The sequence below is a fragment of the Aythya fuligula genome, chromosome 29 (assembly GCF_009819795.1).
Source record: "Aythya fuligula isolate bAytFul2 chromosome 29, bAytFul2.pri, whole genome shotgun sequence".
Lineage (NCBI taxonomy): Eukaryota > Metazoa > Chordata > Aves > Anseriformes > Anatidae > Aythya > Aythya fuligula.
The window spans coordinates 1993898-2017766 of NC_045587.1; the positions used below are offsets into that span (position 1 = coordinate 1993898).

At 69.3% G+C, this 23869-nt stretch overlaps 4 protein-coding genes across 4 annotated transcripts; 2 read left to right on the forward strand and 2 right to left on the reverse strand.

Moving 5' to 3' along the window:
- Positions 1-1247: 1247 nt before the first annotated feature.
- Positions 1248-2907, reverse strand: PYM1 (PYM homolog 1, exon junction complex associated factor). The gene is made up of 3 exons (XM_032204816.1): positions 2846-2907; positions 2167-2260; positions 1248-1734 (listed from the first exon to the last, which is right to left on the reverse strand). The coding sequence occupies exons 1-3, from the start codon at positions 2874-2876 to the stop codon at positions 1248-1250; spliced, it is 612 nt and encodes a 203-aa protein (XP_032060707.1). The 5' UTR covers positions 2877-2907.
- Positions 2908-3768: 861 nt separating this feature from the next.
- Positions 3769-13362, forward strand: DGKA (diacylglycerol kinase alpha). The gene is made up of 24 exons (XM_032204778.1): positions 3769-3844; positions 5937-6020; positions 6113-6189; positions 6271-6391; positions 6481-6561; positions 6636-6685; positions 6820-6894; positions 6989-7108; positions 7197-7314; positions 8293-8381; positions 9500-9619; positions 9703-9801; positions 9894-9983; positions 10072-10145; positions 10262-10336; positions 10429-10514; positions 10619-10708; positions 10787-10947; positions 11044-11108; positions 11198-11288; positions 12195-12384; positions 12480-12600; positions 12704-12764; positions 12873-13362. The coding sequence occupies exons 2-24, from the start codon at positions 5951-5953 to the stop codon at positions 13278-13280; spliced, it is 2532 nt and encodes an 843-aa protein (XP_032060669.1). The 5' UTR covers positions 3769-3844; positions 5937-5950; the 3' UTR covers positions 13281-13362.
- Positions 13363-13502: 140 nt separating this feature from the next.
- Positions 13503-17749, reverse strand: PMEL (premelanosome protein). Its single transcript, XM_032204779.1, has 11 exons — positions 17686-17749; positions 16994-17122; positions 16773-16919; positions 16546-16686; positions 16295-16456; positions 15504-16217; positions 15095-15385; positions 14932-15025; positions 14246-14448; positions 14071-14158; positions 13503-13662 (listed from the first exon to the last, which is right to left on the reverse strand). Exons 1-11 carry the CDS (start codon positions 17747-17749, stop codon positions 13503-13505), a joined length of 2193 nt encoding a protein of 730 aa, XP_032060670.1.
- A 1255-nt stretch (positions 17750-19004) lies between these two features.
- On the forward strand, positions 19005-22813 carry CDK2 (cyclin dependent kinase 2). Its single transcript, XM_032204780.1, has 7 exons — positions 19005-19156; positions 19242-19319; positions 20088-20205; positions 20289-20459; positions 20548-20649; positions 22061-22264; positions 22574-22813. The coding sequence occupies exons 1-7, from the start codon at positions 19041-19043 to the stop codon at positions 22676-22678; spliced, it is 894 nt and encodes a 297-aa protein (XP_032060671.1). The 5' UTR covers positions 19005-19040; the 3' UTR covers positions 22679-22813.
- Positions 22814-23869: the final 1056 nt, after the last annotated feature.

Here is a 23869-nt window from a genome sequence, read left to right on the forward strand (position 1 = left end):
GCTGTACGGCTGCACCTTGTCACATATTGGGGGGGGGGGCACAGGTGGCAGGGACCCCCCCCACGGCCCCAGCTTTGAAAAAATGGGGGCAGGGAGCACTGTGAGCACCCCCCCAGGGCCCCCCCTTGTGCCCCCTGCCCTTCAGCAGCTCCCTGCACACTGACACCCACCCTGCCATGCCCCCCCCCGGCACCCCCACCCCTTAAAACCCCATCCAGGAGCCCCCAGCCCCGCAGACCCTACAGACCACCCCTCCCCCGAGCCCCCCACGCCCCCCCCCAGCCCCAGTCCAAACCAGTCCAGTGAACTGGCACCACCCCAGCACCCCCCCCCTGCAGGATCACCCCAAACACAGCCCCATTCCCTGGGGGGGGGGGCACAACCCGGGCTTGGGGGGCACCGTGCCCATCCCCCTGCCCCTTCCCACGGGGCCCAGAGCCACAGGAGCCCCCCCCCAACACATCCCGGGGGGGACGGTTTTTTTTGCACGGTGCTGCTGGCGCTGTCCTTGTCCCCGAGGAGCGGCCGGAGGCGAGCACGGGGCCGCTGCCAGCCCCGGCCCCGCTGCCAGCATCACCCGGGAAATAGGGCACGGGGAGGGGGGGGCACTGGGGGCCGGGTGCCCCCGCTGTGACACCGCCTGGCGGGACACAAAGGCGGCTCTGTCCCAGCGCGCGGCCCCAACGGTGACGCCGGCACTGGCACGGCTGGGGGTGGAGGATGAGGAGGGTGAGGAGGGTGAGGAAGAGCCCCCCCTGCCCCCCCTCCCGTCCTCCTGTCCCCCCCCCCCCAGGGGGCTGTGAGCAGGGAGAGGCAGAGCCCGCGCCCGGCGCCGCGTCACTACTGCAATTTTATTATTGCGTGGTGTTTAAAAACCAAGGGGGGGGGGGGGGTGGCAACACAGCACGGGGGGGGGCTGGGGAAGGAGGAAAGGAAGAGCCACGGCCCCCGCCCCGCCCGCAGCACCACCGGCCCTGTGCCCCCCACCCCCGGTAAAATTAAAAAACAAAATAAAACAAAAAGGAGGAGAGAGGTGTCGGAGAGACGCCGAGTTCCTACCACCGATAGCTGGGAAATTAAACCGACAAAAAAACGACCAAAAAAAAAAAAAAACTGTTCTGGAAAAAAAAAAAAAAAAACAAAAAACGACACCGGAACAAACCCCAGGGGCCCGGCGCTCAGTGGGGGCACCCGGCCCTCGTGCGCCCCCCACCCGCCCCTGCTTCCCACCCCCCCTCCGCAGCCCCTTACAAGTCCAGCTCCAGGTCCTGCAGCTCCTCCTCCAGGGCTTTCCGCCGGCCCAGCTTCTCCAGCTGCTCTTTGGTGGGCTGCTTGATCTCGCCGGAGTCGAGCCTCTGCTGCAGCTCCTCCACCTGCCGCAGCTTCTTCCTCAGGCTCTTGATCTTCTTGGCCTTCTCCGAGGCCGCTGCTTCGCCGTCGGCGGGGCCCTGGGCGCCGCAAGCCGGCTGCGGCGCGGCCCCCGGCGCGGCCCCCCCCAGGGAAACCTTCTCCAGCGAGTGGCTCAGTTCGTCCGTCTCCCGCTCGCCTTTCTCCTGCTGCTGCTTCCTCTTCTCCTTGCGTTTCAAGTTCCTTTTGGCCGCCTTGGACAGTCCGCTCTCGCCTCCCTCCGCCTTGCCAGGCTGCTTACCGGCGGGCGGCGCGGCGGCCTCCAGGCTCAGCCCCGGGGGCAGCTCGGGTTTGCTCTTGAAGAATTTGACGTATTTGTTCTCGTACCTGCGCGGAAGGAGAGGCGCTGACCCCCGCCGAGCCGCGACCCTCAGACGCCTCCAGCCCGTTTCGGCCCCCGTCCTGCGCTCTGCCCCGGCCCCGCCGCCGTCCCCGGGCCCTTGGGGGGGGGGGGTGGGGGGGGGGCTCCTGGCGGCGCAGCCGGCCCCGCGGGCGGCCGGATACGTACCGTGAGCGCGCGGCTTACGGGCTAAGGGGGGTCAGAATTGCTCGGGCACCTGGAAAGAGACCGAGACCCCGAGACGTAACCCGGCTGGGGCGCGCCGGGGGCGGGCTGGGGGCTCCTGGCTTCGCCGCGCTCCCCCGGGAGAAGGATGGGGGGGGTCAGGGCACGGCACGGTGCCACCGCCCGGGGACCCCCACCCCGGGATTCCCCCCTCCCCGTGCTCCCGGTGCCCCCCCCCCCGGTGCCACACTTACACCGGGACCTCCTCCTGCGGCACGTAGCCCTCCTTCACCCGCCGCTGCTTCCGCCAGGTGCCGTCGGGGCGCTGCGTGGAGGCGATGTACTTCCCTGCGGGGGGGGGCGTGCTGTCGGTTGGGGGCCCCGGGAGACCACCGGGAGTCCCCCGGGACCCCCCCTTACCCCAGGAGCCCCCCGGATCCCCATCCCTTAGCCCCGGGAGCCCCCCATTCACCACCCCCCAGCCCCGGGGACCCCCTGGAACCCTCCCCCTGCTCCGGGAGCCCCCCCCTGAAGCCCCCTCCCCGCTCCGGGAGCCCCCCGGTGCCCCCCCCCCACCCCCGGGAGCCCCTCGGGCACCCCCCGTGCCCCGGGAGCCCACCGGGACCCCAGCCCCGAGACCCCCAGAGACCCCCAGACCCCCCCATCCCCTGTGGGGAGTCCCCCGGGACCTCCCCCTCCCCCTGGAGCCCCCCGCCCCGCCCCCCCCATCCCGGTGACCCCCCTCAGGCCCCCGCCCCCCCCTCCCCGGGAGCCCCTCGGGGCCCTCCCGGTGCCGGTGCGGCGCTGGGGGCACCCGTACAGCCGGTAACGGGCCGAGGGGAAGGGCAGGGCCCAGCCCCGGGGGGCCGGGGGAGGGCGGCGGGGCCGGGGGAGGGTCCCCGGGAGCACCGGGCCGGGCCGGGCCGCGCTCACCGGTCTCGTCAGTCACATAGGGAGTCGCCATCTTGCGAGCGCGACACACTTCCGGCCTCCGGGCCCCGCCCACCGGAAGTGGCGGCGGGGAGGGGAGGGAGGGGAACGGGAGGGGGAGGGGAGGGCGTGCGCCGCCGCCGCCATCTTGGTTTTAAAGGCGCCGCGCCCCGCTCGGGGGGAGGGAAAGGGGGGGAGAGGGAGGGGGGGACCGGGCCCCGCCCCGCCGTGACGGGGAAGGGGGGGGGTGGGGGGAGGGGAACCGGGCCCGCCCCGTGCCCGCAGGCCCCTGAGGTTCACCCGGCGGCGCCCCCAAAACCGCCACCGCCGCACCGCGATAACGGCGGCGGGGGGGGGCCGGTACCGGGGGTGTGGGGGGGGAGGGGGCAGAGGCACCGGGGGGGGCCGTGCCCGTTGTCCCCCCCCCCCCCCCCCCAAGCCCCGGGGCAGGCAGGATGCGGCGCCGCCCGCCCCCGCGGGGATTTCCCCGGTGCCCCCCCCCCCCTCGGGGCCGCCTCCCTCCCCCCCCCACGGGGGCGCCGCGATCCGGGGCCCCCTCCCCCGGTTTCCCCCCGGTTCCCTCCGGTCCCCCCGCACCCGGGGGGGGGCCAGGAAGAAAGCACCGGGGCCTCAACCCACGGAGGGGGGGGTCGGGCGGGGAAGGTGCGCCCCGAAGGGGGGTACCGGGAGCACCGGGGGGGCACCGGGGGGGCTCCACGGAACCGGCAGTGAACGACGGCGGCCGTGGGGGGGGGAAACCGGGAACCGGGTCCCTCCCCGCCGCCCTGCTCCCCCCCCCCGGGGGGGCCGTGGGGCTCCGGGGCTCCCCCGCCCCACGGGGCTCTCCCCCCCCCCCCGCCGCACGTGCGCCCGGTGCCGCCCCGCCCCGCCCCGCCGGGCCGTGATGTCAGCGGGGCCGGGGCCGGGCCGCGGCGGGAGCGCGGGCACCGGGACGGGGCTGAGCGGCGGAACCGGGACCTGAGCCCAGCCCGGCCCCGGCAGGTACCGGCACCGGCACCGGCACCGACGGGGCGGGCAGCGGTGGGATGGGCGGGGACCGGGTGGGACCGGGTGGGACGGAGTGGGGGGGGGAAATCGGGACCGGGACCGGGATGCGTCGCCCCCCGCCCGGGGGGAGCCGAACGGCATCGCGCGGACGGGAACCGGGAGGAACCGGGAGGAACCGGGACGGGCACGGATCGGGAACGGGGCCGCCCGCGAGCACCGGGCGAGGAAACGGCGGCACCGGGTGAGGAACGGGAAGGAAGCGGCGCCGGGGGGGCACGGCCCGGCTGCAGCCCGGTGCCGCCGCTCCCCGCCCGGTTCCCGTTCCCGGCCCCGTTCCCGGCCCCGCTGCTCCCGGTGCAGCCCCCGGGCGCGGCGGGTTCCGGGACTCCGAGCTCCGCTCCCGGTCCCGTCCGGGAAACCGAGCACCGGGGGGTGCGCGGCGGAACCGAAAGGCCCGGCCGGGCAAAATGGGGTGTCGGGGTGGGGGGGTCCCCGCCGTGCATCCCGGCCCCGCCCGCCCCGGTGCTGGGCGCCGCCGCCTCCCACCTGCACGCCCCGGAGCCGTCCCGGGGCTCGGTGCCGCCCCCTACGGGACCGACGGCACCGGCACGGGCTGGGGGCGCCCCCCGGTGTCCCCCCCCCCCCCAAACCGGGGCAGCCTCGGGCGTGGGCGGCCCCGTTCATCCCGGTGGTGGCACCGGGAGGAGGAGCGGGGAGGGGGGGGCTGCCCCGTGCCCCCCCCGCGGCCCCGCTCCGTGCCCGTTACTAAATAAGGGAAGCGGCCGCTGCGCCGGGGGGGGGTCCCGGGGGCTGCGCCCGGCCCCGGGGCTCCCCGGGGGGGGGGTCCGGTGTTGGGGGGGGGGCGATGGGGGCCCGCAAAGCATCGTGACGCACCCAAGGGTGCTACAGGCGGGGGCGTTTGGGCCATGTTTGGGTCACATCTGGGGGGTTTTGGGGTGGGGGGTGCCGTGCGTGCCCCCCTCCGTCGCCCCCAGCCCTGGGGGGGGTGGGGGCCGCCGTTACCGGCTCTGCCCCGGCCCCGTTTGCCGCCTGCTCCCCGGTGCCACGCAGGGGGCAAAGCTCAGCCCTCGCCCTCGGGGACGGCGCCGCCGCGGCTGGGCGGCCCACGGGTGGCACGGGTGTGGGCGTGGGGCCGGGGGGGACACCGGGGGGTGAGTGTGCACCCATGGGTGGGTGGCACCCACGTTGAGCAGCACCCATGGGTGAGCAGCACCCGTCTGTGGGCAGCACCTTTGTGCAAGCAACACCCATGGGCGAGCGTGCACCCGTGGGTGAGTGTGCACCCATGGGTGGGTGGCACCTGTGGATGAGCAGCACCCATGGGCGGGTGTGCACCCGTGGGCAGGCAGCACCCATGGGCGGGTGTGCCCCCTTGGGGGGGGGGCCACCCACGTGCCAGCGTGCACCCGTGGGCGGCTGTCACCCGTGGGCGGCTGTCACCTGTGGGCGAGCAGCACCCATGGGTGAGCAGCGCCCGTGGGCGAGCGCAGGAGCCGGATGCGCGCCCCGCAGCGGGCCGCACGCAGCTGCGTTGGGGAAGCGTCTGCCAACGTTTTTTGTTGTTTTTTTGGTTTTTGTTTTTTTGTTTTTTTTTTGAGGGGGGGGGGGGCACACGCACGTGCCCGGGCGCCGCCACCCACGTGCCCCCGCTCCCACCCACGGGTGCACCCGGCCGCCCGCGCGCCCTCCCCGCGGTGCCAGCGCCCGCCGTGCCGGCGCCTGGAGCCAGGCGCTGCCATGAATTAGTAATGGCCACGGCCGGGTGGGGAGGGCCCGGGGGGGGCCGCGCGAGGCCGGCGACGCCACGCTCAGCCCCGGGGCTGTGGCCGGGGTGGGGTGGGGGGGTGGCCGGTACCACCCCCCCCCCATCCTCATCATCCTCCCCACCCCCGGTAGCGGCGGTGGCTCGAAGCCGGCGGCTGTCCCCACGCTAAGGGTGGACCCCCCCTCCGCTGCGCCCCCCCCCCTCCTATGGGGCTGTGCTGGGGCAAATGGTGGGGTGAGGGGCAGGGGGGTGAAAGGGGGGGGTCCCCGCTGTGCCCCCACCGCAGCCCTCGCCCCGCAGGCCAGCCGGCAGCCATGGAGGAGAGCCCGGAGTGGGGCACGCTGAGCCCCGAGGAGTTCGCCCACCTCCAGAAATACCTGGACTGTGAGTTTGGGGGGGGTGGGGGGGGGGACACAAGGGTGGGGGGGGGGGTGCAGCACCCCGGAGCGGCCTCACGCCCACACCTCTGCCCCCAGACAGCAGCAAGAAGGTGCAGGACGTGCTGCAGGACTTCTACGGCGACGGGGCCCTGTCCCAGCACCTGCAGGGAGAGGTGGGTGCCGGGGGGGGGGCCGGGGGCCGCACGCCGCCCCCCCCCCCATGTTCCTACAACCCCTTTTGTTCCCCTTCCCAGTGCGTGGACTTCGAGGGCTTCAGGCTGTTCCTGCAGAGCTACCTGGAGGCGACCGACGTCCCCGAGGCGCTGTGCCGCCACCTCTTCATGTCCTTCCAGAGCACGGCCCCCGGGCAGCCGGGTGAGGGACCGGGGGGAACCGGGGGGGGGGGGACAGGGATGGACACCGAGGGGGGGGGCCACACGGCTCAGTATCGTCCGTCCCGGCAGGCAGCGGCCTCGTCTGCGTTAACGACGTCTCCTGCTACTTCTCGCTGCTGGAGGGAGGGCGCCCCGAGGACAAGCTGGAGTGTGAGTGGGGCCTGGGGGGGGGGGGGCAAGGGGGGGCGACCCCCGTCTCACCCCCTTGTGTCCCCCCCCCCCAGTCACCTTCAAGCTCTATGACAAGGATGGGAACGGGCTCCTGGACAGCTCGGTGAGTGGTGGGGGATCGGGGGGGTGGGCACAGGATGGGGAGCAGGGGGGCTCAGGATGGGGGGGCTCAGGATGGGGATCGGGGGGGGTCAGGATGGGCCCCCCCCAGCCCTTTCCTGACGCTCGGTGCCGCAGGAGGTGGAGCGGATCATCACCCAGATGATGCGGGTGGCCCAGTACCTGGACTGGGACGTCACGGAGCTGAAGCCGGTGAGCGGGGCTGGGGTGCCAGGGGGGGGCTCCCCTTGACCCCTCGCATTCCCTGTCCCCCCCCAGCTCATCCCCACGTGTCCCCCCCACCCAGATCCTGCAGGAGATGATGCGGGAGATCGACTACGACGGCAGCGGGACGGTGTCGCTGGCCGAGTGGCTGCGCGGCGGCGTCACCAACATCCCCCTGCTGGTGCTGCTGGGCCTGGAGGTGGTGAGTGGGGGCTTGGGGGGGGGGGGGAGGCTGTGCCGGGACCCCCCCCAGGCAGCTCTGACCCCCCAGTTCCCTCGGTTGTCCCCAGCACATGAAGGACGATGGGCAGCACATGTGGCGCCTGAAGCACTTCAACCGCCCGGTGTACTGCAACGTGTGCGAGACGCTGCTGGTCGGGCTGCGCAAACAGGGGCTGTGCTGCACCTGTGAGCGGGACGGGGACGGGGTGGGGACCGGGACGGGATGGGGACAGGATGGGGTTGGGATCGGGACGGGGACTGGGATGGGATGGGGACAGGATGGGGTTGGGATTGGGATGGGGACTGGGATGGGATGGGGACAGGATGGGGTTGGGATAGGGACGGGGACTGGGATGGGATGGGGACAGGATGGGGTTGGGATTGGGACGGGGACTGGGATGGGATGGGGATGGGATGGGGGTGCAGTGGGGACAGGGGTGGTTGTGGGATGGGGATGGGGACAGTGTTGGGATGGGGACAGGGACCTGGTAGGGGTAGGATGGGGATGGGACAAGGACAAGATGGGGACAGGGACTGGGTGGTGTTGGGATGGGGACAGGGTTGGGATGGGGACAGGGACCTGATGGGGGTGGGATGGGGACAGGACTGGGATGGGGATGGGATGGGATGGGATGGGATGGGATGGGATGGGATGGGATGGGATGGGATGGGATGGGATGGGATGGGATGGGATGGGGGAGCAGTGGGGACAGGGGTTGTGGTGAGATGGGGATGAGAATGGGACCTGATGGGATAGGAGAGGGCCAGGGATGGGAATGGGACAGGGACCTGATGGGGACAGAATGGGGCCAGGGACAGGATGAGGACAGGGACGGGATGGGGACAGGGATGGGGACAGGGGCCAGGAGGTGTTGGGATGGGGAGGGGATGGGACTGGGGGGGGCGCGGTGCAATTGGGGCCGGACTGGGCCCACCCCCAGTGCTCAGCCCCAGCTGTTGCGCGAGGCCCCGCCCCCTCCAGCTGTGCACGATGCCCCGCCCACTTTGGGGGCGGAGCCATCACGCAAGCCCCACCCACCTCGAAGCCGATTGGCGCCCGGCTGGATGTGGCGGTGGTGTGAATGGCGGAGGGGGCGGGGACTTGCAGAGTGTGGGCGTGGCCTCTCTAAGCCCCACCCCCCTCTTTTTTGGCCCCGCCCCCAGTCTGCAAGTTCACGGTCCACGAGCGCTGCGCCCGCAAAGCGCCCCCCAGCTGCATCAGCACCTACGCCAAGTCCCGCAAGGAGGCCGGCGTGAGTGGCGTCCGTCTGTCCGTCCGTCTGTCCATCCATCCGTCCGTCCGTACATCCACCTGTCCGTCCATCCATCCGTCCATCCATCCGTCCATCTGTCCGTCCGTCCGTACATCCACCTGTCCGTCCATCCGTCTGTCCATACATCCATCCATCTGTCCGTCCGTACATCCACCTGTCTGTCCGTCTGTCCGTCCGTCCCGTCCGTCCATCCATATGTCCATCCGTCCGTCCGTACATCTGTCCATCCATCCGCCCATTCCGTCCGTTCGTCTGTCCATCCATCCGGTCTGTCTGTCCATATGTCCGTCCGTCCATCCATCCATCCATCCCGTCCACTCGTCCGTCTGTCTGTCCATCCCGTCTGTCTGTCCATCCATCCTTTTGTCTATCCGTCTGTCCGTCCACCCATCTGTCCACCCATCCATCTGTCCACCCATCTGTCTGTCTGTCCATATGTCCATCTGTCCGTCTATTCATCTATCCATCCTGTCCATCCGTCCATCCCGTCCATCTGTCCATCCATCCATCCATCCGTCCGTCCGTCCGTCCCATCTATCCATCCATATGTCCGTGCGTCCATCCATCCATTTGTCCATCCATCTGTCCATCCATCCCATCTGTCTGCCCATCCATCTGTCTGTCCGTATGTCCATCTGTCCGTCTATTCATCCATCCATCCATCCTGTCCATCCGTCCACCCATCCGTCCGTCCGTCCGTCTGTCCGTATCCCACCCCTGGTCCATCTGTCCATCCGTCTGTCCCCCCCCCCCGACCTGCCCCGTTGTCCTGCCCCATCTCATCATCCGCCCGTCCGTCTGTCCATTTGTCCCCCCGTCCATCTGCCCACCCCTCTGTCCGTCCATCCACCCCCCTCCCCATCCGTCTGTCCGTCCACAACCCCCCCGTCCGTCTGTCCGTCCGTACCCCCCCATCCTTATCCCCCCCACCTGTCCTCCCACACCCTCCCTGTCCATCCCTAACCCCCCCGTGTCCATCTGTCCACCCGTACCCCCCCCACCCTATCCATCCTCATCCCCCGTGTCTGTCCGTCTGTCCGTACCCCCCCCCCCGTCCGTCTGTCCGTCCATCCACGCTGCCCCCCCCCCCCCCCCAGGTCCAGGCCCACGTCTGGGTGAAGGGCGGCTGCGAGGCCAGCAAGTGCGGCCGCTGCCAGAAGAAGATCAAAAGCTTCCAGAGCCTGACGGGGCTGCACTGCGTCTGGTGCCACCTCAAGGTGGGGGGGGGGACACTGGGGTAAGGGGGGGGGGGCACGGGGGGGGGCCGAAATTGGTCCCGACCCCGCACCGTGCCCCCCAGATCCACGAGGAGTGCCTGGCCACCGTGCCCCCCGCCTGCGACTGCGGGCTGCTGCGGGACCACATCCTGCCCCCCTCCGCCATCTACCCCGTGGTGCTGGTGAGCCTGGGGCTGGGGGGGGGGATTTGGGGGGCTGGGGAGGGATTTGGAGGGGGGGGGACGTGGCCGTGACCCCCCCCGGGCGCTCGCAGGAGCGGCAGAACAGCCAGAAGGACGGGAGCGGGACGCCGGGGGAGGAGGGACCCCAGGTCTTCACCACCCCCGAGGGACAGGCGCTGCGGGTGAGCTGTGCCCCCCCCAAAAAAAATATCCGTGTACCCCCCCCCAAATATCCCCTCCATGTCCGTGTCTCACCCCCCCACCCTGCAGGTCAGCCCCGTGCCCGACACCCACCCGCTCCTCGTCTTCGTCAACCCCAAGAGCGGAGGGAAGCAGGGGGAGAGGTGAGGGGCTTGGGGGGGCGCTGGGCTCACCCCTGACCCCCCCCCAAAACAAAAAAAAGGAGGAGGGGGGGGCTGGCCCCCCTTAGCCCCCCCAGCCCAGCGCCCCTCTCCCGCAGGGTGCTGCGGAAGCTCCAGTACCTGCTGAACCCGCGGCAGGTCTACAACCTGCAGCAAGGAGGACCCAACCCCGGGTGAGGAGGGGGCTGCGGTGGGTGCTGGGGGTGGGGGGGCAGCTTTGTCCTGACCCCCCCCCCCACACACACCCTCAAATCCCCCCCCCCAGCCTCAATTTCTTCCGGGACGTGCCGGATTTCCGCATCCTGGTGTGCGGCGGGGATGGCACCGTGGGCTGGATCCTGGATGCCATCGGTGGGTCCGGCACCCCTCCGGGGGGGGTCAGAGGTGCCCGGGACCCCCCCCAAAACCCCCCCACAACATCCCCTGCCCCTCCTGACCACGCTTCTACCCCCCAGACAAGGCCAACCTGCCCCGGCGGCCCCCCGTGGCCGTGCTGCCCCTGGGGACCGGCAACGACCTGGCCCGGTGCCTGCGCTGGGGCGGAGGTGAGCGGGGAGCGAGGGGGGGGCCCCGTGTGTGTGTGTCCCCCCCCCCATCCCTACCGTGTCCCCCCAAACCCCCAGGCTACGACGGGGAGAACCTGGTGAAGATCCTGAAGGACATCGAGGGCAGCAGCGTGGTGCAGATGGACCGCTGGCACCTCCGGGTGCTGCCCGCCAGCCCCGCCGAGGCGGGCGACCCGGTGCCCTACGAGATCATCAACAACTATTTCTCCATCGGGGTGGTGCGTGGGGGCTCTGTGGGGGTGGGCAGGGGGTTTATGGGCGGGGGGCACGGCCTCAGAACCCCCCCACGCCATGCTCTGCGCGCCCCTCCCCAGGACGCCTCCATCGCACACCGCTTCCACGTCATGCGGGAGAAGTACCCCGAGAAGTTCAACAGCAGGTGGGCACCGCGGGGTGGTCCACATGGGGGGGGCACGACCCCAAAACGTGCCCCCCACACCCTCCTAACACGCTGTGCCCCCCCCCCAGGATGAAGAACAAGCTGTGGTACCTGGAGTTCGCCACCTCCGAGACCCTCTTCGCCACCTGCAAGAAGCTGAAGGAGTGCCTGAGCATCGAGGTGAGCCCCGGCCCCGCGTTAAAAAACAAAACAAAAACAAAAAAAGGTAATATAGCAAATGGAAAAAACAAAGTTCTAACCGAAATATGAAATATAACATCAAATTCAAGCATGACAAAAGCCAGAATACTGCTTGCAATATAGATCACTGACCGGGTCCTGGAGGGCATTGTGCACTCTTTGCCTCTGGTGATATGATTGGGTGTGACATTTTGGCCATTAAAGACAGGACTTGTCCAAGGGCTACTCAGTATACATGAAGCATAACTTTAGTGGCTCCTTTCCTTTCCTTTCCTTTTCCTTTCCTTTTCCTTTCCTTTTCCTTTCCTTTTCCTTTCCTTTCCTTTCCTTTCCTTTCCTTTCCTTTCCTTTCCTTTCCTTTCCTTTCCTTTCCTTTCCTTTCCTTTCCTTTCCTTTCCTTTCCTTTCCTTTCCTTTCCTTTCCTTTCCTTTCCTTTCCTTTCCTTTCCTTTCCTTTCCTTTCCTTTCCTTTCCTTTCCTTTCCTTTCCTTTCCTTTCCTTTCCTTTCCTTTCCTTCTTGATGACTATTTCTTTCTCAGACACGTGTACCTAAGACTGAAGTTGGAAGCAAAGGGATTATTTATGAACATCTGTAAAATGTTGCCCTTGGGACAGCACTGAGTCCACTTTCCCCACTCTAAGTCTTCAGAGTGTACTCAAGCCTATAATTCCTACGTATTCAAGTATAATCCCTATTATTTAAGAATTCCTGTTACATTAGGCAGGCAGGTTTAGCCACCTACTTATAAACACAGATTCAATCCCTATTTATTTCCAACAAATGGGATCTGCCAAAGAGATGGAAAGGAGGGTGCGGCACCACCATGCGCCCCCCACCCCACCCACCCTGCCCTGATGTCCGTGTGTCTGTCCCCCCCCTCCCCAGTGCTGCGGGACCCCCCTGGAGCTGCGGGGAGCGCTGGCGGGGGTGGCGGTGCTCAACATCCCCAGCATGCACGGAGGCTCCAACCTCTGGGGCGAGACCAAGCGGCCCCTGGGCGAGGCGAGGAGGGCGCCCGGCACCGAGCAGCCCCCGGCCATCACCGACGCCGAGACCCTCAAGACCTGCGTGCAGGGTGCGTGTAACGGGGTGGGGGGGTGAGGATGGCTCTCCCCCACCCTGGGGGCTGTTCTGAACCCCCCACACACACCGGTTCTGCCCCCCCCCTAGATTTGAGTGACCAGCGGCTGGAGGTGGTGGGGCTGGAGGGGGTGCTGGAGATGGGGCAGATCTACACCGGGCTGAAGAGCGCGGGCACGCGGCTGGCCAAGTGCTCCGAGATCACCCTACGGTGAGCCTGGGGGGGCCAGGGGGGCTGGGGTGGGGGCGCGGGCTGTGCCCCCCCTGGGGGTCCGGGGCTCGGGTGCTAACCGAGGGGGGGCTGCTTCTTGCAGGACGCTGAAGCCTCTCCCCATGCAGATCGATGGAGAGCCCTGGATGCAGCCACCCTGCACCGTGCGTGGCCCCCACCCCGTGGGGCTGGTCCCCCCCCCCCAGCCCCTCTGAACCCCTCCCCCAATTTCCCCATGCCCCCCAGCCCAGCCCTCGCTTTCTCCCTTGCAGATCAAGATCACCCACAAGAACCAGGCGCCGATGCTGATGGCCCCCCCCCCCGCGCTCCTCCAGCTTCTTCGGCCTCAAGAAGGGCCCCGTGGAGGCCTGAAGGGGGGCTGGAGCCCCCCCCCCCCCCAACCTCCTGCGCTGCGCCCCAGGCGGGGCCCACGGACCAAAGCCCTGAGCAGGGGCAGGCACCTCGCTGCCCCCCCCCCAAAAAAAATTGCACCCACGGGGTGCTCTGGGGTGGGGGCAGCTGGACGGACCCCCCAGGGGCATTTGGAGGGGGGCTGCGCCATGCTCCCCCCCCAATATCCCTGTGTGCCGCCCCAGCTGGAGCCCCCCACCCTGCTGGGCTCCCCCCTGTGCCCTATTTATTACCCCCCCCCCCCGCATTTCAAGTGCCTCTTGCAGTAATAAAGCCGGCGGCCGGACGGGCGCTGGGCTGTGCCTCTCCTGGGGGGCTCAGCCCTGGCCCCCCCGCCCCCCCCCCCCATGCAACCAGACAAAGCAGGGGCAGAGCTGAGCCTTTATTCGTGGCACCCAAGGCACGAGGCCCCCCCCGCGTCCTGGGGGCTCGGGCCAGGCGGGGGGGGCGCAGTGCTGGTGATGGGGGTGGGGGGGGGGTCCCCGCAGCCCCTACACGGTGTTGGCGCGGAGCAGGGGGCTGCTCTCGCCGCTGGGGGCCCCCCCGAAAACCTGGCGCAGCAGCAGGCGGAGGGTGGCACCGGGGGGCAGCCAGCCCCGGGGGTGGGGGGCCGGGGGGGCCGCGGCCAGCAGCGGGCTGTACTTCACTCGGCTGGGGGGCAGAGAGGGGGTTAGCTGGGGGGGGGGGCTGGGGCTGAGCCCCCCGTGTTGCGGTGTCCCCTCCCCATTTTGCAGTGTCCCCCTATATTGTGGTGCCCCCTCATATTGAGGTGGCCCCTCTCCATTTTGGAGTGCCCCCCCACGTTGTGGTGCCCCTCATTTTGCAGTGCACCCCCATGTTGCGGTGCCCCCTCCCAATTTTGCAGTGCCCCCCCATGTTGTGGTGCCCCCCATATTGCAGTGCCCCCTCCCCATATTGTGGTGCCCCTCCAATATTGCAGTGCCCCCCATGTTGCAGTGCCCCCCCCCCCCATATTGCAGTGTCCCCCCATATTCCAGTGCCCTCTCCCCATTTTGCAGCCCCCCCCCACATTGCGGTGCCCCCCCCAGCCACGCTCACCGGTAGGTGTATGCAGCAGTGCCCAGCGCAGCGGCGATCAGCACCAGCCCCACGGTGAGCGTGGTCCTGCCGGCGGCCGGGGCAGCTCCTGGGGGCAGAGGCAGCTGAGCACCCCGGACCCCCCCAACCCCACCGCCTCCCCCCTCCCCGGTCCCGGTCCCGGTCCCGTTCCCACCTCCGACGGCCACGCGGGTGCTGGCCACGGCCAGCCCGTTGCCGTTGGCCAGGGAGACGTTGAGGCAGTAGAGGCCGGACTGGTTGAAGTCCTGGCGCAGCACCAGCTGGCAGCCGGGCGCCGGCGCCACGGCCGAGCACGTCTGCGACTGCGCCGTCTGGCACTCGGCGTCCGCCACCACGGTGCACACCTCCTCGGGCAGGCTGATGGGGAGCGGGGAAGGGGTCGGTGGAGCCCTCCCCGGCACCCGGCACAGCCCCACGGTGTGGGTCCTGCACTGCCCCCCCTGCTCGTGCTCATCGGTCCCGTGCCAGCCCTGGGTGCTGCCTCCGAGCTGGCCCTAGCTCGCGGTTGTGGTCCCCACGCTGCCTCAACTCCGGGACATCGTGTCCGAGCCCCATGGCCTGGATGTGGTCCCCATGTGGTCCCCAGTTCCATACCAGTGTCCCCAGCCCATCCCCAGTTCCACACCAGGGTCCTCACCCTGTCCCCAGTTCCACACCAGGGTCCCCACCCCATTCCCAGCTCCAGACCAAGGTCCCCCCCATCCCCATCCTCTAACCTGGGTCCCGTTCATCCTCCCCGAGCCATCCCCAGCCCTGGCACCATCCCCACGCCATCCCCAGCTCCGGTGCGTTGTCCCCACGCCGTCCCCAGCTCCAGCCCCAGCCCCCAGCTGCCCTCACCTCCCCTCGCACGTCACCGTCAGCTCCACGCTGTTCCCGCTGCCCTCGGGCACCACGGGCACCACCTGCACGATGGCCACGCTCTCGACTCCCTCTGCAAGGGGACGCGGTGTCAGGGCAGGGTCGGCCCCTCCGGGTCCCCCCCCCGGTCCCTGGCACTCACGGACGATGTTGAGCTGGGCGGAGAAGGTGCCGTAGCGGTACAGGATGCAGCCCGTGGGCTCAGCTGCGGGCGCCTGGCGCTTCACCAGTGCCAGGGGCTCGCCGGGGGTGGCCGTGGCTCCATCCGTGGCTCCATCCGTGGCTCCTGCCGTGGCTCCTGCTGTGGCTCCTGCTGTGGCTCCCACTGTTGCTCCCACTGTGGCATCTTCTATGGATTCAGCTGTGCCGCCAGCTGTTGCTCCAGCTGTGGCTGCCACCACATCCCCAGCCATGTCCCCAGCTGTCACCGCGCCTGCAGGGGACCCCAGCAGAGAAACGGCTGGAGAAGGGCAGGAAGGGACCGAGCTGTCCCCTCACAGGACCCCCGAGACATGGCCCGGCCTCCCCTGCCCCACGGGTGCAGCACCCACCTGCAGCCACGGTTCCCCCCGCAGCCACGGTTCCCCCCGCAGCCGTGGGGGCCGCGGTGCCCAGCACGTCCCCAGCTGGGGACACGGAGGCGAGGAGCAGGGGCTCTGCAGCGGTGGCAGCAGGGTCCGTAACGGCTGCTGCGCCGGCCACCGCGGTGCTGAGCGCCAGGACAGGGACGGGCTCGGTAGCAGCAGGATCCGAAGGCGCAGCCACTGATGCCTCCACGGGTTCCACTAGCTCCCCAGAACCTGCGGGTGCTGAGGTGCCGGGTGCCGCAGCGGTTCCAGGCGCCACGGCGGTGCCGGATGCTGCAGCAGTGCCGGGTGCCGCGGCGGTGCCGGACCCCATAGCGGTGCCGGCGGTGGGACCTGCTGGCTGCGTGGCCGTGGGTCCCTCCGAGGGCGCCATCCCGGTGGTGGGGTCCACGACGGGGGGCACGGAGGTGCCGCAGGTGCTGAGCGGGATGGCCGCCTGCAGCACCAGGCGGGCGGTGAAGGACCCGGCCTCCAGGTAGGTGTGGGTGACGACGGCGCTGCGGGAGATGAGGGTGCCGCTCTGGTCCCCGAAATCCCAGGAGTAGGAGATGTCGGCGTCGCGCAGGTAGCGGCTGGGGTCGTGCAGCTGCACGCTGAAGGCCACGGGGTGGTTGCGCACAAAGCGCCCGTCGCCCACCGCCTCCATCTGCGACACGTCCACGGCCAAGGGCACCTGGTCTGGGGTCACGCAGGCGCCGTCAGCTCAGCCGGTGCCGCCGCGTCGCCGCCGTCCCCGCCACGTGCCCGGCACCTACCTGTGATGCTGAACTGGGTGCTGGCACGGCCGATGGGGATGAACTTCTGGCTGCCGCGGTAGTGGTACACGACCACCTCCATGGTGTAGGAGCCCAGGGCCACCCCGTCCGTCCCCACCGTCAGCTGCGACGTGGCGCCGTCCACCACCTGCCAGTAGCGCCCTGCGGGGACGGCAGGGCTCAGGCACCGGCCACGGGGACACCGCAGTGCCGGGGAGCGGGGACACGGTGCTGGGGAACAGGGGCCTCACCCCACGTCCACCACACGTAGACGAATTTTTCACGCTTGCCCCAGGCACTGCGGGGAAAGGGCTGCCCGTCGGGGAAGACGCCGTCCGAGCCCTCGGCCAGCTGCTCCGGGAAGACGGGGTCACCCTGCGTGACGCGGCTGCCTGCGGGGACCAGATGCTGAGCGTGGCGCGGGGGCAACCGCGGCCCCCACCGGGGACGGGGTGGGGGGCGTCGGGCGGGTGCTGACCGTTGACGGTGCAGTTCTGGCTCCACACCACGCGGCCGTCGGGCAGCGCCATCTGCGTGCCGGGGAAGCGCAGGGCGATGGAGAAGGTGGCCTTGGCGCCCGCCATGGTAGGGGCGTCGTTGCTGATGTCGAAGGTGACGTCGCCGCCTGTCGGGCACGGGTTTTGGGGTGGCTCAGGGACTGTCGCCGCGGGCGGTGTCCCCGTGCCGCCCCGTACCCACCTCGCCAGCAGTCCCTCTGCCGCGCCGTCCCCTCCTGCCACGGCCGGTACAGCCCCGAGTTCCAGCTCCGGAACGCCGCCGGCCGCCCTCTCCACGTCTGGCTCCGGCCACGGCTCCGGCCACCGGCTCCTGCGGGGGGAGAAGGGCCGAGGACGCGCGTGGCACCCCCGGGGCTCCTGGCAGGGCCCCCTTTCGGAGCCCCGGGGGGGACACGTGATGGGCTCAGGCTGCGGCGCGGGGCAAAGCCATCACATGGCGCTGGGCGCTGCCCAAAGCCCCTTCATGTGACTCTCAGCTGAGCCAGCCGCAGCATGGGGCGAGCGCTCCCCCCGCGCCCCCCACGCGGGGGTGGGGAGCCCCCGGCCCCCATCTCAGCCCCGTCCGCTGCAGCGTGGGGACCCCACAGGGACGCACGAGGATGGGGACCCCCTGAGCAGCCCCTGTGCTGGGGGCTGCCCCCCACAGCAGGACGGGACCCCCGTGCTGGCAGAGGGGCACACCCAGTGCAGACCCCACCCTGGGGGGCCACAGGGGCTGATCCTGCTCCCTGCCTGCTCCAGCTGCAGCAGGCTCCCAGCACCATTCCCTCGCTGCTCGGGGGTCCCCAGGGTACCTCTCGCAGCCGGGACCACCCCACGGAGACCCCCGTTTCCATCGGGCCCCCGGCAGCCGCAGCCCCCGGCCCCACTTACGGTACTGTGCCGTGGCCAGGGCCAGGAGGGCCCCCAGCAGCGCGATGGCCCCGTGCACCCGCATGCTCCGGCCGCTCTCTTCTCGCCTCCTTGCGCTCAGGCTCCTGGGAGAGGCGAAGGCAGCGGCGGCGGGGGGATAAGAAGGGGTCTCCTTTGCATAGCCCCTCCCCGCGGGACGGCCCTGGCGGGGCTGCGGGTGGGCACGTGTGTGCACGTGTGTGCATGCGTGTGCACACGTGTGTCTATGCGGCCCCGCGCTTCCTCCCGGCCCGGTCACACGCTCCAGGACATGGCTCTGAACGGGCAGGCGGGGGCTTGGGGCAGGCTGGGACCCTCCTGGGGGGCTCGGGGCAGCTTCTCCCCTTGCCCCGTGGCTGCCGCTGCCCCAGGCTCGTGGCACTGTGGTGCCTGGGCCGGGTGCTGGGTGCAGCCGGGAGCTGGGATGTGGCCCCCAAGCCCCCCACGGGATGGGGCGCACCCACACGGGCCCCCCGTCTGCTTTGGGGTCATCGCAGGTCTGTCCCCAGCACAGCCCGGGGCAGGACCTCGGGGTCCTGACAGTGCCCTGGGGTGGTGGTGGGGGGGAAATGGGACCACATGTGTGGGGCCGTGTCCATGGGGCCATGTCCGTGGGGCCGTGGGTGTGACGCGGTGTCTGTGGGACTGTTTGTATGTGGTCTGTGTGTGACACGGTGTCCGGGGGACCCTGTACGTGACCCCGTGCCCATGGGGTCGTGTCCGTGGGGTGGTGCATGTGATAACACACCCATGGGCCCACGCCGTGGGGACTGTGTGTGTGACCCCGTGCCCACGGGATGTGTCCGTGGGACCACACGTGTGACACGCTGTCTGTGGGGCTGTGTCCGTGGGGTCACGCGTGTGACGCTGTGACCGTGGGGTCATGTCTGTGACACCGTGTCCGTGGGGTCACGCGTGTGACGCCGTGTCCGTGGCATTGCGCCCACGGGGTCGTGGGGGTGACACCACGTCCGTGACACCGTGGCACCGTGCACACAGGACCGGGGGCGACCCCTGAGCCCCCCACCCAGCCGCGGTGCCGTGGGGGGGGGAAGTGGGGGGACACACGCGGTGGGGCCCCACCCGCTCGTCTCCTCCCGCTGTTCAGCGCCCCCCCGCGGCCGGCTCTTGCCCCTTTAAGGCATCTCCCGCGCCGCCCGCCCGCTCGGCCAATGGGGCGGTGCGGGGGGCGTGGCCGCGGAAGGCGGGAAGTGGCGGGGGCGGGGCCGGCCGCGTTGTGGCGCGCCGCGGGCGAGCGGCGGCCGCGATCGTTTCGCGCCCGGCCCGGGACCCCCCGGGAACCCCCCCCCGGGACCGGGCCCCCCCGGGGCTACCCCATGGAGAACTTCCAGAAGGTGGAGAAGATCGGGGAGGGCACCTACGGCGTCGTCTACAAGGCCCGGAACAAGGTCACGGGGGAGGTGGTGGCGCTGAAAAAGATCCGCCTGGACACGTGAGGGCACCGGGGGGGGGTTACCGGCACCTGGGGGGGGGGTTACCGGCACCTGGGGGGGGGCTCAGCTCGGTTGCCCCCGCAGGGAAACCGAGGGTGTCCCCAGCACGGCCATCCGGGAGATCTCGCTGCTGAAGGAGCTGAAGCACCCCAACATCGTCAAGTCAGAGGGGGGGGCGCTAAGGGGGGGGGGGGGGGGGGAACGGAGATGGGGGGGGGTCCCTGGGGGGAGGGAGGGACCGGGGAGGGGGTGGGGGAGGTGGAGGAAGCGGGGGGGGGGAGAGCCGGGGGGGAGGGGACACCGGGGACACCGGGGGGGGCGGTGTTGGGAGGGGGGATGCAGGGGAGGGGGTGGGATTTTGGGGGGGGGGCGCCGAGGGGGTGGGATGTGGAGTTGGGGAGGGGGCACCAATGGGTCCTTGGCTGGGGGGGGGGCTGGGATCTGGGGGGGACAGTGCTGGAGGGTGGGGGGGGTGTGGAGGCTGGGGGGATCAATACTGGGGGACTGGGGGGGCAGTAGGGGGGTCTGGGGGCTGCGGGGGGGCAGTGGGGGGGGTCTGGGGGGGTGGGGGGGCAGTGGAGGGGATCTGGGGGCTTGGGGGGGGCAGTGGGGGGGTGTCTGGAGGCTGGGGGGATCAATACTGGGGGGCTGGGGGGGCAGTAGGGGGGGCTGGGGGCTTGGGGGGGGCAGTGGGGGGGGTCTGGGGGCTGCGGGGGGGCAGTGGGGGGGGGGTGTGGGGTCTTCGGGGGGCTCTACTGGGGATCTGGGGGGGGACAGTAGTGGGGGGGGGCTGGGATTTGGCAGTGGGGCAGTACCAGGGGCTGCAGGCTGTATGGGGGCAGTGCTGGGGGGGAGGGGAGCAGTACCAGGGGCTGGGTCAGGGGGGTGGCGGTGCCAGCCCAGGCCCCCCCACACACACCCCCCTCCCAGGCTGCTGGACGTGATCCACACGGAGAACAAGCTGTACCTGGTCTTCGAGTTCCTGCACCAGGACCTGAAGAAATTCATGGACGACTCCTCCCTCGGCATCGCCCTGCCTCTCATCAAGGTGCGCGGGGGGCTTTTTGGGGGGGGGAATGGGACACGGTTAGGGGCAGGGGGAGGCGCTGACCCCCCCCCACCACCCCGCAGAGCTACCTGTTCCAGCTGCTGCAGGGCCTGGCCTTCTGCCACGCGCACCGCGTGCTGCACCGCGACCTCAAGCCCCAGAACCTGCTCATCAACGCCGACGGCGCCATCAAGCTGGCCGATTTCGGGCTGGCCCGAGCCTTCGGGGTGCCCCTGCGCACCTACACGCACGAGGTGGGCACGGGGAAAAAGGGGGGGACAAGAAGGGGGTGGCCCCGTGCCCACCGTGCGCGCCCCCCCCTTCCTGTGTCCCCCGCCCCAGGTGGTGACGCTGTGGTACCGGCCCCCCGAAATCCTGCTGGGCTGCAAGTATTACTCCACCGCCGTGGATATCTGGAGCCTGGGCTGCATCTTCGCTGAGATGGTGAGGGGGGGTCCTGGGGGGGGCATGGTTGAAGGGGAGCAAAGTCACAACCCCCCTGTGGCGGCAGCTGCCACCCATGGGTGTCCTCGTGTTGAGGTCGTGTCCTGGTGGCACCTCGGGGACGCCCTGGGATGTGCACTGGGGACACCAAGGTTGGGGGGATTGTGGTGGCACCCTGGGGACACTGAGGACTTGTCTTGGGGACACTGGGAATGTGCCCTGGGGACAGCAAGGGGGCTGTGGTGGCACCCTGGGGACACCAAGGGGGCAACGTGGTGGCACCCTAGGGACACCCCGGGCACCGGTGGCACCCTGGGGACACCATGCTCTGGTTTGGGGACACCCTGCAGACAAACCAGGGTGTGCTTTGGGGACACTGTGGGCCCTGTGGTGGCACCCTTGGGACACCCTGGGGATACCAGGACCTACCCGAGGGACACCACAGGGACACCCAGGACCTAATCCAGGGTCCCCTGGGACCTACCCCAGGACGTGCCCAAGGGACACCCCAGGGACCCCCAGAACCTACCCCAAGGACACCCCAGGGACCCCCCAGGACACACCCCAGGGACCCCCAGGACCTACCCCATCCCCCCCATCCCCCTGTCCCACCCCCTTTACCCCCCCCATCCCACCCCTGACATTTCCCCACGCGGGGCCGGCACCCGCCGCAGGCAGCGGGGCACAAAGGGGGCTGTGTGGACACCGGGATGGGGGGGGGGGGGCACGCGAACAACCGGCATCATGTGAATGAACCCCCAACCCCCGCCCCGCATCACGGGGCCGGTCACGAGCGGGGCGCGGGGCCATTTGATCCCTGCCCCGCGGGGTCCCCTCACCCTAACCCCAACCCCTGCCCGGCGCCGAGCGCTCCCCCGTTGACCCCCAACCCCCCCCAATCCCCCCCGTTGACCCTCAACCCCCCCCAATTCCCCCCGTTGACCCCCCAAACAACCCCAATCCCCCCTGTTGACCCCCAAAACCTCCCGAATCCCCCCCGTTGACCCCCAACCCCCCCCTAATTCCCCCTGTTGACCCCCAAACCCTCCCCAATCACCCCGGTTGACCCCCAGTCCCCCCCGTTGACCCCAAACCCCCTCCAATCCCCCTCGTTGACCCCCAAACCCCCTCCAATCCCCCTCGTTGACCCCCAAAACTCCTCCAATCCCCCTGTTGACCCCCAACCCCCCCAATCCCCCCCGTTGACCCCCAACCCCCCCCAATCCCTCCTGTTGACCCCCAAACCCCCCTCCAATCCCCCTCATTGACCCCCAAACCCCTCCCCAATCCCCCCTGTTGACCCCCAATTCCCCCCATTGACCCCCCAACCGCCCCCAATCCCCCCCATTGACCCCTAAACCCCCCCCAGTTCCCCCCACTGACCCCCAAACCCCCCTTCAATCCCCCAAAGGTGATGCGGCGGGCGCTGTTCCCGGGGGACTCGGAGATCGATCAGCTCTTCCGCATCTTCCGCACGCTGGGCACCCCGGACGAGGCCGCCTGGCCCGGCGTCACCGCGCTGCCCGACTACAAACCCACCTTCCCCCGCTGGGCACGCCAGGACCTGGGCAAGTTGGTGCCGCCGCTGGACGAGGACGGCCACAAACTGCTGGCGGTGAGCCCCCAGCCCCCGGGGGGGGCACCTGGAAAAGCTCCGACCCCCCTCAATTCACCCCCATCCCATTTTTTTAATTTTTTAATTTTATTTATTTATTTTTTAATTTTTATTTTATTTTAATTTTTTTATTTAAAATTTTTTAAATTTTTTTAAATTTTTATTTTTTAATTTTTTATTTTTTATTTTTCTACTTTTTATTTTTATTTTTATTTTTATTTTTATTTTTATTATTTTATTATTTTTATTTTTTTATATTTTATTTTATTATTTATTTTATTTATTTTTTTTATTTTTCGCCCCCCCCAGCAAATGCTGCACTACGACCCCAACAAGCGCATCTCGGCCAAGGCGGCGCTGCGCCACCCCTTCTTCCACGACGTCACCAAGGTGGTCCCCAACCTGCGGCTGTGAGCCTGGGGGGGGGGCTGGCCCCGTGTGTCCCCCCCCCCCCACCCCACAAGAACCCAGTGAGGAGCCCTCGGCCCCCACGTGCGGAGGTGCCGGTGCCGGGACCCCCCCTACACGCTCTGGGACCCCCCCACACACTCTGGGACCCCCCCCCAGCTCCCTGCTGGCCCCCCAAGGACTGCTCGGGGCAGAGCCCCCCCCCCCCTCAAGGACGCAGCCCCCCCGGAGAGGAGCCGCCCCCCCCCAGTGGCCCCCTCCTCACCCAGGCTCTCGGCACTTACGGCCCTGCTGGGGGGGCCCAGCGCCTTCACCCCCCCCCTCCTCTTCCTCTCCTGTTCCCGCAGCGCGGTTTTGGGGGGGGGGAGCCCCCTGCGTTGTGTGCCCCCCCCCCCCCTTTTTGTCGTGCCGCGGGGTTTCCTCACTGCCTTTTGTACCCGATAAAGCTCCGCGTGCAGCGCTGCCGCCTCTGCTCGGGGGGGGGGACACGGACATTGGGGGGGGTCTGCGCCTTCCCCCCCTGCTGTGGGGGACCCCCCGGAGTTTGGGGCCCCCCCAACCCCCCTGTGTGTGCCCAGCCCCCCTGTGTGTCTATAGGGCCGCTGTGTGGCCACCCCATATGAGCCCCACCCGCGCCCCCCCCCTCCCCACAGGGCCCTACAGGCCCATATGTGCCCCCCAGACCCCACAGGTCCTGTCTGTGCTCCTGAGTCCCTTTAAGGGCTTTGTCACCCCCCCCAGTTCCATACGTGTCCTGCAGGTCCCTATAGGGCCTACACATTCCCTGCAGTCACTATAGGGCCCATACGTGCCCCCGCCCCGGTCTATAGGGCTTGTATGTTCCCCATGGTCCCTGTAGGGCCCTTATGTGCACCCAGGTCCCTGTAGGGTCCATCCACGTTCTCTGCAGTCCCTGTAGGGTCCATATGTGCATTCATAGGGACCACACTCCCCCCAGAATCCCTAGAGGGCCCATACATGACACTCAGTCCCTATAGGTTCCATATGTTCACCATAGTCCCTATAGGACTTATATGTGCCCTGCAGTCTCCATAGGTTCCACATGTCCCCCAAGTCATTATAGGGCCCATACACATCCCCAGGTCCCTATAGGGCTCATACATCCTCTCAGGTAGGTCCATACAGTGGCCCATACTGGTCCCTATAGGGCCCCTATGTGACCCCAAGGTCCTTAGG

Bases quoted from the DNA above. Each gene is read 5' to 3' on its own strand.
- CDK2 (XM_032204780.1), top strand. From the start codon at position 19,041: ATGGAGAACTTCCAGAAGGTGGAGAAGATCGGGGAGGGCACCTACGGC. The intron at 20,206-20,288 runs GTGCGCGGGGGG...ACCACCCCGCAG, and splicing joins TCGCCCTGCCTCTCATCAAG to AGCTACCTGTTCCAGCTGCT. The intron at 20,460-20,547 runs GTGGGCACGGGG...CCCCCGCCCCAG, and splicing joins TGCGCACCTACACGCACGAG to GTGGTGACGCTGTGGTACCG.
- PMEL (XM_032204779.1), bottom strand. From the start codon at position 17,749: ATGCGGGTGCACGGGGCCATCGCGCTGCTGGGGGCCCTCCTGGCCCTG. The intron at 16,920-16,993 runs GTGGGTACGGGG...CGTGCCCGACAG, and splicing joins GCAGAGGGACTGCTGGCGAG to GCGGCGACGTCACCTTCGAC. The intron at 15,026-15,094 runs GTGAGTGCCAGG...GTCCCCTTGCAG, and splicing joins CGCCCAGCTCAACATCGTCC to AGGGAGTCGAGAGCGTGGCC.
- PYM1 (XM_032204816.1), bottom strand. From the start codon at position 2,876: ATGGCGACTCCCTATGTGACTGACGAGACCG. The intron at 2,261-2,845 runs GTGAGCGCGGCC...CCCCCCCCGCAG, and splicing joins CTATGTGACTGACGAGACCG to GGAAGTACATCGCCTCCACG. The intron at 1,735-2,166 runs GTAAGTGTGGCA...CCTTCCGCGCAG, and splicing joins CCGCAGGAGGAGGTCCCGGT to GTACGAGAACAAATACGTCA.
- DGKA (XM_032204778.1), top strand. From the start codon at position 5,951: ATGGAGGAGAGCCCGGAGTGGGGCACGCTGAGCCCCGAGGAGTTCGCC. The intron at 6,392-6,480 runs GTGAGGGACCGG...CCGTCCCGGCAG, and splicing joins CACGGCCCCCGGGCAGCCGG to GCAGCGGCCTCGTCTGCGTT. The intron at 9,802-9,893 runs GTGAGCCTGGGG...GGGCGCTCGCAG, and splicing joins CCATCTACCCCGTGGTGCTG to GAGCGGCAGAACAGCCAGAA.